The sequence below is a fragment of the Arachis ipaensis genome, chromosome B4 (assembly GCF_059453495.1).
Source record: "Arachis ipaensis isolate K30076 ecotype BB chromosome B4, ASM5945349v1, whole genome shotgun sequence".
NCBI lineage: Eukaryota > Viridiplantae > Streptophyta > Magnoliopsida > Fabales > Fabaceae > Arachis > Arachis ipaensis.
Window position 1 is genome coordinate 40181778 of NC_142439.1, and position 17907 is coordinate 40199684.

At 31.7% G+C, this 17907-nt stretch overlaps 1 protein-coding gene across 1 annotated transcript; it reads left to right on the forward strand.

Annotated features, from left to right (window-relative positions):
* The first annotated feature begins 10752 nt into the window (after positions 1 to 10752).
* On the forward strand, positions 10753 to 17641 carry LOC107639306 (homeobox-leucine zipper protein HOX3). The gene is made up of 4 exons (XM_016342782.3): positions 10753 to 11113; positions 11885 to 12060; positions 12538 to 12617; positions 17092 to 17641. Exons 1-4 carry the CDS (start codon positions 11020 to 11022, stop codon positions 17354 to 17356), a joined length of 615 nt encoding a protein of 204 aa, XP_016198268.1. The 5' UTR covers positions 10753 to 11019; the 3' UTR covers positions 17357 to 17641.
* The last annotated feature ends 266 nt before the right edge of the window (positions 17642 to 17907 follow it).

Here is a 17907-nt window from a genome sequence, read left to right on the forward strand (position 1 = left end):
TATTGAAGAGCAAGTTGCTCAGTATCTAGGAGCAATCATGAAGCTGAATGCCAAGTTATTTGGTAATGAGACTTGGGAGGATGAACCTCCATTGCTCATCAATGAACTGAATGCCTTGGTTCAGCAGAAATTACCTCAGCAGAAACTGGATCCTGGAAAGTTCTTAATACCTTGTACCATAGGCACCATGACCTTTGAGAAGGCTCTGTATGACCTGGGGTCAGGTATAAACCTCATGCCACTCTCTGTAATGGAAAAACTAGAGATCTTTGAGGTATAAACTGCAAGAATCTCACTAGAGATGGCAGACAAATCAATGAAACAGGCTTATGGACTTGTAGAGGATGTCTTAGTGAAGGTTGAAGGCCTTTACATCCCTGTTGACTTCATAATCCTAGACATTGGAAAGGATGAGGATGACTCCATCATCCTTGGAAGACCCTTCTTAGCCACAGCAAGGGCTGTGATTGATGTGGACAGAGGAGAGTTAGTCCTTCAAGTGAATTAAGACTACCTTGTGTTTAAGGCTCAAGGATCTTCTTCTGTAAACATGAAGAAGAAGCATGAAAAGCTTCATCCAATTCTCTCTATACAGAGTCAAGTAGAGCCCCCACATTCAAACTCTAAGTTTGGTGTTGGGAGGCCACAATCATGCTCTGAGTATCTGTGAAGCTCTGTAGGAGCTTACTGTCAAGCTATTGACATTAAAGAAGCGCTTATTGGGAGGCAACCTAATCTTATTTATCTATGTTAATTACTTTTTCATTTCATTTTCTACTGTTAGTTTATGTTTTCTTTAGGTTGATGATCAAGTGGAGTCACAAAAATAGCTGTAGAATTAAAGCGGAATCAAAAACAGCATCAAAAATAGCACACCCTGGAGGACATGCTTACTGGAATTTAAACGCCAGTAAGGATAGCAGAATGGGAGTTTAACGCCCAGTCTGACAGCATTCTGGGCGTTAAATGCCAGAAAGGGACATCAGCCTGGCGTTTAACACCAGGAAAGGTAGCAGACTGGCGTTAAATGCCAGAAATGGCACACAGAGGGCATTTAAATGCCAGAAAGGTGCAGGGAGCAGAATTTCTTGACACCTTAGGATCTGTGAACCCCAACTCTTCCCCAAAATAACCTCCACCAATCACCTCCATTTCTCCTCCAAAACCATCATACAACCCACCTAACCCCACCCATTCAAATTCAAACCATCTCCCTCCCAAACCCAACCCCTATTACAAGAATTCTCTCTCCACTCCACTCCTCTATAAGCCCTTCATCACTCCTTCATTTTCACACATCATAACCACCTAAAACCCCCCTTGGCCGAACCATTCACACACCTCCATCTCCTCCATCACTTCTTCCTCTAATCCCTTCTTTCTTCTTTTGCTCGAGGACGAGCAAACTTTTTAAGTTTGGTGTGGAAAAAAGCTCTGCTTTTTGTTTTTTACATAACCATTAATGGCACCTAAGGCCGAAGAAACCTCTAGGAAGAGGAAAGGGAAGGCAGTTGCTTCCAATTCTGAGTCATGGGAGATGGAGAGATTCATCTCAAAAGCCCATCACTAGAAAGAGGATAGAGCAAACAAGAGAGCCCACTCATGGACCTCAACAAGAGCATGAGGAAGTCCCTCATCAAGAAATCTCTACCTCAAGGGATGCATTTCCCTCCACACAACTATTGGGAGCAACTCAACACCTCTTTAGGAGAATTGAGTTCCAACATGGAGCAACTAAGAGTGGAGCACCAAGAGCACTCTATCATCCTCCATGAAATCAGAGAGGACCAAAAGTCCATGAGAGAGGAGCAACAAAGGCAAGGAAGAGACATAGAGGAGCTCAAGAACTTTATTGGTTCTTCAAGAGGAAGAAGAAGCCACCATCACTAAGGTGGACCCGTTCTTTAATCTCCTTATTTATTTTCTTTTCTGTTTTCGGTTTTTATGCTTTATGTTTTGACTATGTTTGTGTCTTCATTACATGATCATTAGTGTTTAGTGTCTATGTCTTAAAGCTATGAATGTTCCATGAATCTTTCACCTTTCTTAAATGAAAAATATTTTCTGAAAAAGAAAAAGAAGTACATGAATTTTGAATTCTATCTTGAAAATAGTTTAATTATTTTGATGTGGTGGCAATTCTTTTTGTTTTTTGAATGAATGCTTGAACAGTGCACATTTTTTATAGTGAAGTTTATGAATGTTAAAATTGTTGGCTCTTGAAAGAATAATGAAAAAAGAGAAATGTTATTGATTTGAAAAATCATAAAATTGATTCTTGAAGCAAGAAAAAGCAGTGAAATACACAAAGCTTGCAAAAAAAAATGGCAAAAAATAAAGAAAAAGAAAGAAAAAAGAAAAAGCAAGCAGAAAAAGCCAAGAGCTCTTTAAACCAAAAGGCAAGAGCAAAAAGCCAATAACCCTTTAAACTAAAAGTCAAGGGTAAAAAGGATCCAAGGCTTTGAGCATTAATGGATAGGAGGGCCCAAAGGAATAAAATCCTGGCCTAAGCGACTAAGTCAAGCTGTCCCTAACCATGTGCTTGTGTCATTAAGGTCCAAGTGAAAAACTTGAGACTGAGTGGTAAAAGTCGTGATCCAAAGCAAAAAGAGTGTGCTTAAGAACTCTGGGCACCTCTAACTGGGGACTCTAGCAAAGCTGAGTCACAATCTGAAAAGGTTCACCCAGTTATGTGTCTGTGGCATTTATGTATCCGGTGGTAATACTGGAAAACAAAATGCTAAGCATCACGGCCAAGACTCATAAAGTAGTTGTGTTCAAGAATCAACATACTAAACTAGGAAAATTAGTAACACTATCTGAATTCTGATTTCCTATGGATGCCAATCATTCTAAACTTCAAAGGATAAAGTGAGATGCCAAAACTGTTCAGAAGCAAAAAGCTACTAGTCCCGCTCATCTAATTGGAACTAAGCTTCATTGATATTTTGAAATTTATTGTATTTTCTCTTCTTTTTATCCTATTTTGTTTTTATTTGCTTGGGGACAAGCAACAATTTAAGTTTGGTGTTGTGATGAGTGGATAATTTATACGCTTTTTGGCATTATTTTTACATAGTTTTTAGTATATTTTAGTTACTTTTTATTATATTTTTATTAGTTTTTATGCAAAAATTACATTTCTGGACTTTACTATGAGTTTGTGTATTTTTCTGTAATTTCAGGTATTTTCTGGCTAAAATTGAGGGACCTGAGCAAAAATCTGATTCAGAGGCTGAGAAAGGACTGCAGATGCTGTTGGATTCTGACCTCCCTGCACTCAAACGCATTTTTCTGGAGCTACAAAAGTCCAATTGGCACGTTCTTAATTGGGCTGGAAAGCTAACATCTTGGAATTTCTAGCAATATATAATAGTTTATACTTTGCCCGAGATTTGATGGCCCAAACTGGCGTTCAACGCCAGCCAGTGACCCTTTTCTGGCGTAAAACGTCGAAACTGGCACCAGAACTGGAGTTAAACGCCCAAACAGGCATCCAAGCTGGCATTTAACTCCAGAAAAGGCCTATGCACGTGTAAAGCTCAAAGCTCAGCCCAAGCGCACACCAAGTGGGCCCCGAAAGTGGATTTCTGCACTCTCTACACTTAGTTACTCAATTTCTGTAATCCTTAGTAACTAGTTTAGTATAAATATTAGTCTTTCCTATTGTATTCGAACTTTTTTCATATTTTATCAACTTCATGCTTGGCTGGCCTCACGGCCATGCCTAGGCTATTTTCTCTTATGTATTTTCCAACGGTGGAGTTTCTACACCTCATAGATTAAGGTGCGGAGCTCTGCTGTTCTTCATGAATTAATCAATTAATGCAAGTACTATTGTTTCTCTTTCAATTCATGCTTACTTATTCTCCAAGATATACCCTCGTACTTAATTCAGTTAAGTCAGAATGAAGGGGTGACCCGTAACAATCACCCACTATCTTCGTTACTCGCTTAGCCAAGATCTGTGTGCCTGACAACCACAAGCGGTCTACATGATGTTCAACGTAGTCATTAGACGACATCCAGAGTATAATCTCTTGGGTCTATGATCCACGGATTTGACTTGCCTCTCCTGACAACAGAGCATTCGAATCCGTGAGATTAGAACCTTTGTGGTAGAGGCTAGAACCAATTGGCAGCATTCCTGAGATCCGATAAGTCTAAACCTTGTCTGTGGTATTTCGAGTAGGATCTGGGACGGAATGACTGTGACGAGCTTCAAACTCACGAATGTTGGGCGCAGTGACAGTGTGCAAAAGGATACAGAGATCCTATTCTGACACAAGTGAGAACCGACAAATGATTAGCCGTGCGGTAGCTATGCCTGGTATTTTTCATCCGAGATGAGAGATCCGACAGTTAATTAGCCGTACAGAAACCGTACTTGGACCATTTTCACTGAGAGGACGGATGGTAGCCATTGACAACGGTGATCCACCAACATACAGCTTGCCATGGAAGGGAGCACGCATGATTGGATGAAGACAATAGGAAATCAGAGGTTCAAAAGCAACAAAGCATCTCCAAACGCTTATCTGAAATTCCCACCAATGAATTACATAAGTATCTTTATTTTAATTTACGTTTTATTTATCTTTCAATTATCAAAACTCATAACCAATTGAATCCGCCTGACTAAGATTTACAAGATGACCATAGCTTGCTTCAAGCCGGCAATCTCTATGGGATCGACCCTTACTCGCGTAAGGTTTTATTACTTGGACGACCCAGTGCACTTGCTGGTTAGTTGTACCGGAGTTGTGAAAAGTGTGATCACAATTCCGTGCACCAGTATGCAAAATTAAACACTGGCCAGATCGATCAATCAAACGTTACAAAGCCCGTTTAGTTGTCAAGGGTTTCACTCAGACAGAGGGTGTGAATTTTTTAGAAACATTCTCCCCTATTGTCAAACCTGCAACTATCCGAATTGTTCTTGCTCTAGCTTCCATTCGACGATAGCCTATACAACAGCTAGACATGAGCAATACCTTTTTGCACAGTGATTTGTCTGAAGTTTATATATGGAACTTCCTCCTGGTCTCTCTGGTCGGTCCAATCAATGCCGCCAACTTTTCAAGTCTCTGTATGGTATATGACAATCAAGTCGTATGTGGTATGAGAAGCTCTCTGTTCTACTTATTTCTTGTGGATATCAACAAACCATTTTTTTATTATAGCTTGTTTATTAAAGTTAAAGGCAGCAAATTTTGTATCTTGTTAATTTATGTTGACGATATTGTACTTACTAGTAATTCAGTTTCTGAAATGGCAGCAATAAAAAAAATTCTCATTGATCATTTTAAAATTAAGGATTTGGGGACTTTGAAGTATTTTTTGGGTATTGAAGTTACTTATTCCAATTCAGGAATTTCCTTATCCCAGCATAAATACTGTTTAGACTTGTTATCTGATTGTGGTCTTTTAGGAGCCAAGCCTACTAGGGTTCTAATAGACAGTATTGCTAAGTTTTTACAAAATGATAGTTCCCTGCTACAAGATCCTTTTATTTATCGACGGTTGGTTGGCCGACTCTTCTGTTTAACCATCACTCGGCCAGATATTACTTACGCTACCCAAAAATTGAGTCAGTTCATTGCCACTCCAACTCAGAACCACTATAAGGAAGCCTTGTGTGTTCTTTGATATCTCAAGAACAGCCCAGAAAAAGGGCTTTTCTTTCCCAAGAGTTCATCCTTTTAGATTTCTGGTTTTAGCGATTCTAATTGGGCCGGATATCCGGATACACATCCATCTTTGACTGGCTACTGCTTTTTTTTTCTAGGAGAGTCCCTTATTTCCTGAAAAACAAAGAAACAGGTCACTGTTGTACATTCATCAACAGAAGCTGAGTACTGTACTCTTGCTAATACCACCTGTGAACTCTTATGGATATTGAATTTGCTGGGTTTCCATTATTTTTCTTGTGATAGATATCCTGTTAGAGTGCTCTTCATATAGCTGTCAATCCAATTTTTCATGAGCATACCAAGCGTTTGGAAGTTGATTGTTATTTGATGCGCCAAAAGGCACAGGCTAGGATAATGAAGTTGCTGCCAGTCCCTTCCTCTGGTCAACTTGCAGATATTTTTATCAAGCCACTTTCAACTAAGCCTGATAAGTTGGAAATTCTTAACGTATACCATCCTCCAGCTTGCGGGACATATTAAACCAACCTCCATCAGCCCAACATAACAACACAAAAGAAATTCAGGCTCAAATTTAACATTCATAATAAACAATTCTTTACTTTTCTATTATTTCTTTTGCTCATACTTTTTTTCTTTTATTCTAAAATGTGTGACTCACCTTTTCTGTTAGGATCACTACAACATTTTTAGTCTAAGGTAACCCTTATTCGAAGCAACATTTAACAAAAGTTGTCTTAGATAGACAAAGACAATATTTTTTACGAGTTACCTTTGAGTAGGACAAAGATAACAAAATTTTTTACCACTAATAAAAATAGTTGCCTTTGATCTCTAAAACAACATTTACAAAATGTTGCAATATAAAATTTTAAAACAACATTTTTAAATAAAATTATAACATTTTATAAGAGTTGTCAAAAACATTAAATTTATAACCTTTATAAAAATTGCCTAAAATTATTTATAGTTAAAAATTAAATAAAGAATTTGTAATCATATTCCCACCAATTATTTTTCCTATTAAATAACTTAAAAAACAAAAGGAACAAATAAATTTGTTCATCAGCTCATCATCTAAACAGAGAAAATACCCTGTGCCCTAACATGACCAAGCTAAGCCTTCCACGGACGAACAACGTAGCCAGTAACCCACCATGCATGAACCCTTTCTCCTTTCTCCACTGTCAGCTCCAATAATCGACGAGGCCAACGGTGACAGCAGCTCGACACACGGTGCTCTCCTCCATGGCGATGGCGTGGTGCTCTCCTCCACAGCGACTGCATGGTGCTCTTCTCCACGCAGGTTTCTCCACAGCGATGGCGCGGTGCGCTCCTCTTTCTGCGCCGAACCACCACCGGCGAGAAACCCTTCTCCCTTCTCTTCTCCTTCTTCCTCTTCTTCTCTTTTCTCGCATCCTCCTCTTCACGAACCAGAGATACAGAACCATAGCAACCTCTGTTTCGCTGGCGAGCTTTGACGCAACACCGCGACCACCCCCTCAGCTGCAACCTCCTCACCCTTGCCTTCTTGTTACTCTGTTCTTCACTTTCCAGGTTTTTGGAAAAATCTATTTTGCTGTTCTCTGATTTAATTTATTACATTTTAGTTAGATTTTAATTTTTACTTAGTAATTTTATTTAGTCAAACTAGTTTTTGCTGATTAGGTTAATTTAGATTAAAATTAGGATTCTCTTATCAGCATTCATCTTAGTTCATAGGTAATTAAGCATGCTATTATGTTTCTTGGGTCTGGAATTTCAATTTGTTTGGACCGGCTTGATTGATTTTCTGTTGAATTTCAAGTTCTCCATGGCTTCTCCACTAAGGTGCGCTTCTGGACGCTGGTTGTTACTAATTCCACAATCTCTGGTTCTCCACGCTGATTCTGGTATTTTCCCTTTGATTTCTTCATTTTCAATGTAAATTACAGAATGATTAATTTCCGTAATTCACTGAGTTAATTAGTTCATAGAGAATCGATTATTGTTTTTTGTTTGTTTGTTCTGTTGACCACTTTGATTGAGTTAACTAGTTCATAGAGAATAATGTAAATTTTACTCTCTTTGTTGAACACACAGCGGTTCTTGCTTTCACTGGGTAAGGTTACCCAATTTGCAATCTTCCAGTGACAATTTAGACTCAAATAGTGTGCTTGAAAATTCTTTAAATGCTAAGAAGAAGCAAATCTCGGAACTGAACATGGAGCTACATAATATTGAAACAACCTTATCAAATGAAAGAGAAGAATATAATGATGTCAAGAAACTTACTGCAATGCTCAATGAAAAGGTTATTTTCAATAAGTTGAAGTCTTCTAAATACAGGTTTGTTCATGTTATCTCATAAGTGATTGTGAATACCCAAAGATTTTGGTTTCACTTTTTTTTTTATTTTAAGTAACCTAGTGCTCATCAGATGCATTACTAGTTGAAATATCAGCAGCAATTATACAGAACTCCAAATTTAGTTACATGACACATGAATTAGGACTAATAGATGTTTAACTTCCCAAACTCGTTGAGAGATTGAAAAGTTTGCCTCATTGCGATATATTTTTGTCTATTCTTTCTTTAGCTTGTTTTTCTCCTATTTTTTTGGTAAAAAAAAATAGAAATAAAAATAAAATCTGTATAATTGTTCTCAAAGTACTCTCTTTAATTATATTATGTGCCATGTGCTGTATTTTATTTCCTTTTCCCGACCTTAAGCTCTTGCTTTTATTGTGCTCCACTCAATATAGGAGGCTGCTCTTGAAGCAATGAAGAAAGAGCTTCTAGCAAGGCCAATAAAAAAATGGTAGATGACTTGCGTAAGAAAGTGAAGATTTTGCAAGTAAAATTATTTTTCTCTGATTTTGTTAATGTGAATTTTGGTGGCCTTTCTGTTTTGGGTGTACTGTCTATCGATCTATCTATTTAACCTTTTGTTAGCTACATGCAGGTTCTGGGATATAATTCAATTAAGGCTGAAGACTGGAAAGTGGCTACAAGTGTGGAGGAAATGAACATGATGGAGTCTCTTCTGCTTGATAAGAAGTTAAAAACTGTAAAATAAATGGAGCAGAGCTGACACAGTTGAAGGTATGAATGGTTTATTTTGCAATGGGACATACAATTGTGCCCCTACCCTTACCCTCCAAAACAAAAAGATAATTTGCAAAAGAAAAAGAAGAGAAAAAAAAAAAGAAAAATCATAAAAGAAGAGAAAACATCCATACTGAAAATAGCAGAACAGAAGGTAATAGAAAACTTACAGCAATGATTAATGAGCAACAGAAGTTGAAAGATGATATATTAAAGGTTTGAAACAAGTACCACAAAAACCACTATTAGTATATTCTTCTATATAGACAATTAACCCCTCTCATTTCCTTATTTATTTTACCTTTATTCATTTACAAGTTATGATGAAATTCTCTTCTCTTTAATTTCTTCAATATATCTAGTTACTTGTTATTAACTTTTGTACAGGGCTATAGTTCCAATTCCAAAGATCACAAACGCAACTTTCTTGCTGACTGGGATCTTTCAGAAGCTGGCAGTGGTGAGACATCTGAGGAGGTATGCTTATTATTAATAATCTATGGAATTATTTCTTTTTTTTTTTACATGTCCAACATCATTTCATACAAATTTTAAATATTAGATGATATAATATTGACTATATGTATCGTTAACTTTTAATAGGAAATAAGATAGTTGAAGGAGAAAATTGGGTTAACTGTGGAACTGGAAAAGTGCAAAGCCGACGATGTCAAATTATACGGGAAGATTCACTATGTCCAAGATTAATCTTGAGAAAAATATGTATTTTATTTATTTATATTTATTATTTACTTGACTTGGTAATTGAGCAAGTCCGAAAGTTATTTAATTGACACTTTGAAACATCTTTCTATATATACAATCTATATTAGCTTATTCTCTTTCTGTATCAATTAAATTGAGTTTAAATATTTAAATGTTATTAGTGTGTTATATATCCTTCAAATGTCATAAATTTAAGAAAAGCAAAAAAAAAAAAAAACTTTAAATATAAAAAAGAACAATCTAAAACTCAATAAGGTATTGTTTTAGGTATTAGAAAAAGATAACTTCAAATAAATTTATATAAGTGTTGCTTTTGGTATATGAAAAAACAATCTGAAAAACTTATATAAGTGTTGCTTTTGGTATATAAAAGGTAACTTAAAAAAATTTAAATAAGTGTTGCTTTATGTATTAGAAAATACAACTCATAAAAGGTGTTGCAATAAAGTATTTATTAATGCGTTGCGTTTGGGTTCTCTAAGGCAACCCTTATATGAAGTTGTTTTTTTTAGTAGAAAAGGCAACGTTTTTTAAAGGTTACCACGAAAAGGGTTCCCTTTGATGCAAAAAAGTGTTGCCTTAGACCAAAGGTAACGGCCGTATAGCCAACCCCCAAAAAGCGTTGTGTTTTGTCAAAAAGTGTTGCCTTTGATCAAAGACATTGCTTTTCCTAATTATAGGCAACGTTTTTGAAGGGTTGCCTCAACCCAAATTTATTGTAGTGGATAAGATTTTTTTTTCTAAATTTCATAGTTGCCATATGAATTTAGTAAATTATGTATTTTTCTTTCGGTATATATACATCGTTGGTAATTATTGATCAATAAAAAGAATACAATACACATTTTTTTTCATTTATACTATTCTATGCTTTTTTTTTTCTTGTTATTTTTGTTGGGTTTTCAAAATAGGGAGCAATTTTTATCCTTAAAGTACATGTTGGTTAATTTTTTTTATTTAGATATTATTTTTGATAAAACTATAATTTTTTCCAATAAGGAGACAGTGGCTTCCCCAAAAAAAAAAAAAAAAAAAAAAAAAAACCTGTAGTGTTGCCAAGTCTATAAAATAAAATGTTGAGGGCATTAAATAAGAAAGGATAATATCATCATACATCACTTATTGTTCTAGAGTTGTCACACGACTTGGTTGGTGGTTTGATCTCATCTCTTAAATTTATCCCTTACACGTGGCAGCATCTTAGAGCCACAAATACCCTTTGCCTTAGAAGACCACAGTCAGAAACCTCCACCTACAAACCCTTTCCACTCAGACCTCCCTTTCCTTCGATGCCCCTTCTTATAAGCTCATTAATAAATTATTTCATTAATTAATTTAGTTTAAACATGTACGACTAATTTATATCCCTTTATTTGACCTTTCTATATATTCCTTCAACACACATAATTCTCTCTCTCCTTTTCATCTATGTCTCCTCCTCCTCCTCTTCTTCTTCCTCTTCACTTTACCTTTTTATCTTCATCAGATTTCTTGATTGATTAGTCGTCTTCTTCTTCTTCTTCTTGGTGCATAACGGTCTAGCATAGCTTCTTCTATGGCGGTTTTACCTGGAAGTTCCTCCAGCTTAGAATTGACCATATCTGTGCCAGGCTTTGCTTCTTCACCACCTCTACTTCCATCATCATCTGGTAAACAAGCATCACCATATTCATTCCTTGCTTCTTTAATCTTTATATATCTTCTTCCTTCCTTTCTAGTGATCTTCATTCTTGATCGATGCTTATATCATGCTAACTTCCTTTATTTATATGTATATACTATCATTTACATAATTAGAATTTGTTTCCCGTTCAAAATAAAATTAACTATTGGCCCCTTTCATAAATAAATAGAGTATTTAAATTTCTTGGCTTTCTTTATGAGTTTTGTTTTTCAATTTAAAAGTTAAAATCATAGTATGTACACCCCATCCAGGTGGCCAAGTTCTACTTTAATTTTTTTTTTTTCACTTTTATGTACATAATAATATGGTTGGATCATATGATAACAACATATTTTACACTCTTTTTCGTGATTAATATCTTAGATCATGGTTATGATGATAAGATAATATAACAATTTTTACTTTTCAGTCGGTAAAATTAATTAAATTGGGAAGCACATATACATAACAATAGTGTTTGGATTGACAATAAATAAAAAATCAGTCAAAACAATTTAAAATTGTGTTATTTAGTATTCATTATTGATCGTTATAATAATTATACAATTTTAAATATAATAAATATATAATTACGAATATAATATATATAAAATTATAAATATTATATTATAAAAGACAACTTTTGATATTATCTTTCTAGTATTATCATATAATCGTATAATGTTCTAGTGTGTACAATAATTAATTAACGCAGTGTGCGTATATATACATATATCTTTGGTATTAATTAATGCAGTGAAAGAATTGGACATAAACCAATTACCATCAGAAGAAGAATGGATTATAGCATCAAACATGGAAGATGAAGAAGAAAGCAGCAATGGAGAACCTCCACGCAAGAAACTTCGTCTCACAAAAGAACAGTCTCGTCTCCTTGAAGAAAGCTTCAGACAAAACCACACTTTAAACCCTGTAATTATTAACCTTTCAATTCTACTATTTAATTCGTACCTACTTTTACTTTTATCATAAAATTTATGGTAACATAAATTTTGGAATAATTTAAGAACTTAATTTTTATGTATCACCGGTATAAAATATACATTTAATTGTCTATTAGTATATCATCAAAGTAACTAATTTTTTAAGATATAATTTATTATATAGACTAAAAATTAATGATCAAATCACTCATCATATATTTTTATATTAATTCATATATAATTTAACTTATATTTAACGTGCATTTTATATTTTAGTATATATTTTATATAAATACTTGATTTAATAATTAATTTTTATGTATACTTAATATAATTATATTGATTTATTAAATAACTGTATAAAATTCTTTATATATTAATAAAACTAAACTCTAAATTTAATAACATTTTTTGAAAAAAAAAAATACTTAGTTTTGGATATGGTTTTAACTTTTTGTGTGTACAGAAGCAGAAAGAGTCATTGGCAATGCAACTGAACCTAAGAGCAAGGCAAGTGGAGGTTTGGTTTCAAAACCGTAGGGCCAGGTTTGTTTAATTTTTTCCTTTATAACTATATATAGTGGCAAATACCTAAAAAAAACCTATATATAATGGCTTTGCATGCCATTTTAATTTCTTTTGCATTTGGGTGGCATGACTGGATTCTTCAAAATATAATAATTCCACTTAGCATTGCCCAAAATTTGCGGATACAGATAGATATATAAAAAACGTTGACGGAATAATATATATAATGATAGTTATTATCGTATAGAGCTTATGAATCTGAATCTAATTCTACATACCCTTTATTCTTCCTAGCTACTATCTCTTACAAAGGTAGTTGAGATCGGTCATTTACCCATTAATTAACAATAATATAGTTCATATAATAAGGAAGCATGCTATATGAGCTATTTAATTTGTTAAAATACAAAAATATGTACTATTAGCTTTTCACGCCTTCATGTTTTAATTTTGATATTACGATACTGGAGCACATATATATGCTACCAATTGAGTTAACAAGGAATACATGTGTGAAAATATTATTGTACACAAAATATATATTAAAAAGAAAGAGAAAAAACTCGTGAGAATAATGTGTGTGCACATATATAATGTCAATTAGTTACTTTTTTATAAAAACATACAAAAATTAAGTTATTAATATATATATCATCAAATCACATATTCTAAAAGTTTAAATTAACAAAAAAAATATATAAATAATTATATCTATAACGTGTTTTTTAAGCAAGAGATTATTTTAAATTTATTTAAATTTTTGTATAAAAATTTTTTCCGTTTAATTAACTTTATACTAATTTTTTTTTGTCTAACAAAAATTGATCTATAGACTTTTTAGTTATTAAAGTTCTGATATTATGTTACGAAATTATTCTTTTAAAAAATTTAAACTAATAAAAAAATATAAATAAATAATTATATATCTAATAATATACATATTATATACTTATTAAACTAAATAATTTTTAAAATATTAGTATATAGTAAAAAAATTAACATATACTACTTAAGTATGTGTCAGCTAAATTTTTTTAGTATAAATGAAATATATATACATATGTAAATAGAACATGCATGTATGGTTAAAATGGTTTATAATTTAATGAAAAATTGGCATGTGAAATAATAATAACAGGTACGTAGGTTAATAATAATTCTATAACAGTAGTAATAATCTTAGGTAAGGGAGACATAAGAATGACATATTGACATGAGAATGGCTGGCTGTGCAAATATATATAATATATGAACAATTATATAATCATATGGATCTTAAAGTGTTTAAAACCACAATTTCAGCTATGTGGAAAAGAAAAACACAATCATTGTTGTCGAAATTAAAGTAGACAAGTTGATAATGATGGCACCGCATTTGTGGAGTTCTATTTGTTAGCCTCGTGTGCTACTCTGATCATCACTCTAATAAGTGCGCCTTTGACCACTCCTATTCTTCCTTTGGACCAACCATGCATAATAATGCATTTGATTTTACAATGAATTATTAGCTTTATTAATTAATTAATTAATTAATAAGTATCATGCATTATTTACCGACACGTATCCACACAATCAAACAGGATTTTCCACTCTTCTCCCAATAACAAAATTTCGTCCATAATAATCATCTTTGTCCCCTTAGCTTTGCTAGAGCCTAGAAAACTATATGCATAACAATATAAAATTACAGAAATATTTTATCATAAAAAAGAATTAATAAAAAAAAGTTAAAATTTGTTTTATTTAATATTTATTAATTATTATAATAAATATTAAATAAAATAAGTTTCGATAATTTTTTTTGTCTCTTTTAACATTATCCATAAAATTAAATCCTACTTTTTGTTAATTTAATTAAGTCAAGAAGGAGAGAACTACACTTCTCTTTTCATTCCCTTGTTAAATTTAACAAACACATAAACATAAATGAGATTTATCTCTTCTAGCTCCTATATTGGATTATACTATATGCATTCTGTTTTTAGTTATCTTAGACTTTTATTTATCAAAATTTTAATATCATATTATAAAAGTTTAACATGTCCCATAACACAAACTTTAACTTATGTTATTTTATACTAAAATTTTTAAATTTTTTTACGTCAACAAAAATTAAACACAAATTTTTAATATTAAAATTTTAATATTATATTATAAAATTATTTATTTTAAATTTAAACAATATCATAAAATTATTTTAAAAAATAAACAAATATATATATATATATATATATATACACACACACACGGGAGTTTTTTGGTGGCTTTAGTTTTGGTGACTAAAGGTGGCATGAATTTGACTTACAAGTAAAATATTGACACATAACAAGAAAATCAAATCTAACACTAAAATTATTCTTTTTTTCTTTTATAATTTTTTATAATTATTATTATTTTTAATAATTTCTAAAATAAAATCAAAATTATTTTATTTTTAAAAAATAATTTCTTATAATTATTTTTATTATTATATTTACCAAAATAATTTTTTTTATAATTGTTTTTTTGTAATTTCGAAAAACTAACACCAAAATAATATTTTCTCTCTTTTATAATTTCTCATGATTATTTTTATCAAAATAATTTTTATTATTATTTTTATAAAATAATTTAAAAAAAACTAACACCAAAATAATTCTCTCTCTCATAATTTTTTATAATTATTTTTATCAAAATAATTTTTTATGCTTCCTACTTGTCCAATTTAAAGGAAGGTTATGATTTTACAAATTTATTTCCATAATTTCTCATTTTGAGTATAAGATTGGAAATGTTTAGATAAATTTGTGAAATTACAACCTTCGTCAAGATTAGACGAGTGAGAAGCATAAGAAATTATTTTGATAAAAATAATTATAAAAAATTAGAAGAAAGAGAATCATTTTGTTGTTAATTTTTTGAAATTATTTTATAAAAATAATTATAAAAAATTATTTTGATAAAAATAATCATAACAAATTAAGAGAGAGAGAATTATTTTGGTGTTAGTTTTTTAAAATTATAAAAAAATAATTATAAAAAAATCATTTTGGTAAAAAAATGATAAAAATAATTATAAAAAATTATTTTAATAAAAATCATCATAAAAAAATAATTATAAGAATTTTTTTTAAAAATTAAAATAATAAAATAATAATTATAAATATAATTAAAAAAAATTATTTTAGTATTATTTTTTAAAATTATTTTGATAAAAATAATTATAAGAAATTATAAGAGAAAGAAAAGAATCATTTTGGTGTTAGATTTGATTTTCTTGCCATGTTTCAATATTTTACTTATAAATCAAAGTCATGTCACCTTTAGTCACCAAAACTAAAATCACCAAAGAACTCTCTAATATATATATAATATACTCAAACGAATAAAAAAAACATATTGAATAATTATATCTCACTACATCAACTACCGTCTTAAACAATATACGCTATAGAAAACTGCACTACCATATATGACATATATAATTTGATTCTGATGATATTATACTGGTAACTTTAACGTGAACAAAATATCATACGAATCATTAAGAAAACACTTATTTTGCAACTAACTACAGCGAATTCTCACTTTAAAAATCTTTAAATAACATTAGATAGCTAGAGACAACGGTTGTTATTAGTGACCCAAAACAAAAGGGACAACGGTACGGTGGTTCTTTACAGTTGGAAGTAAGCATAAAATCGAACCTACATGGAAGAATAATGCTGATGATATAGTGTGTGTGTGTGTGACCAATATTATATGTTATTGCTAAGTCCTAACCAAATACCATAATACTACTCTTCAAGCAAAGGAGCCATACGTATAAGATTTTCCATAAAGAAGCATATTTTAAAAATGAGTTTTAGTCTTAATCTACTGCATTTAATAACACATGAAATGAATGCCAGTTCTAAGTAAAACACAAAAATAATATAAATGAGTAATGATAGAGAACTAATAATATCATACTCAATTTCAACTAATACTGTAGTAGATTATCAAACAAATCTAGTATAAAATTTACTGAAAATGAATTTTTGTTAACTTTAGATTTCAAATATTTTTTTAATTAAATTTCGAAAGTTTTTATTTTTAAAAATTTCGAATGTTGCAATGTTAATCGTGTAATGTTAGCTGCCAGAACATTTTTATTAACAATATATTTTTTTTTATACAACTAAATTTCTTATTTTTCCTTATCAATTTCTTTTTCTTTTTAAAGTGTCCTCTTCATCCATTTTCCTATTATTGTACTAGTTTGTTTCTAGAAATTTGATTAGCTAACATGAAATTAACAAATTTACTTTTATTATCATGAAATCATTCATATAAAAAACTTAAATTTATAGGAGGAGACAACATGAATAATTATTATGCTTCCTTCATAAAAATAAATTGAGATATATAATAAGATGCAAAATTGTTGATTACTGAGCATAACTCTAAAACACATGTATATATAGATTGTTGTATTGGAATTATTTTAACAGAAAAATTGTGGAGCGTACAGGAGCAAGCTGAAGCAGACGGAGATGGAGTGCGAGTACCTGAAGAGGTGGTTTGGATCGTTGACAGAGCAGAAGCGAAGGTTACAGAGGGAAGTGGAAGAGCTGAGAGCCATGAAGGTGGGCCCACCAACCGTGCTCTCTCCTCACACAAGCCAGCCACTCCCAGCTTCAAGCCTAACCATGTGTCCCCGTTGCCAGCGTGTCACCTCAACTGCCACATTATTATCTTCCCCTAAATCGCATCAACCTCCAGCGGCTTCTCCATGATTTGATTCCGTACACACAACACCACCAACAAATTATTAATTGATATGATGGAGTAGATATTAGATTAGGTTAGAAAACAATGTTTATAGCTGTTATTGTATCTGCTTCTTTTATTTAATTTCTAGGGTTAACGCTTTTGGAGAAATGGAGCTTCTAGTTAGAGGGACGCTTTTATTATTATATATATTTTTTATTTTTTATATAGCAGTACGTTACGTCGTATCTTCGGCGGTTTTCACTTTGTAATCTTCAATGCATATTTTATGCTTCCAATTTCCATTTTAACCTCTTTCTCTCTCTTTCTCTCTCAAATATTAACTTCTATTTCGAATTTACTCTGAAAATAACACTTTCTATACTTCAAGCCATGAACAGATCTAGAATTTAAATAATGGAGAGGGAGGGGGCGCAAATTATTTTTAATATGGAAAAGGTCACGGTGTTTTTGCTGAATATTAACTTTTGGCATATTATAGTGTAAATAATACTACACATCTAAATCTTTTTGTTAATCAAATCTAATTAAATTGGCCTAATATAATAAAAATTAA

Bases quoted from the DNA above. Each gene is read 5' to 3' on its own strand.
- LOC107639306 (XM_016342782.3), top strand. From the start codon at position 11,020: ATGGCGGTTTTACCTGGAAGTTCCTCCAGCTTAGAATTGACCATATCT. The intron at 11,114-11,884 runs GTAAACAAGCAT...TAATTAATGCAG, and splicing joins TCTACTTCCATCATCATCTG to TGAAAGAATTGGACATAAAC. The intron at 12,061-12,537 runs GTAATTATTAAC...TTGTGTGTACAG, and splicing joins AAAACCACACTTTAAACCCT to AAGCAGAAAGAGTCATTGGC.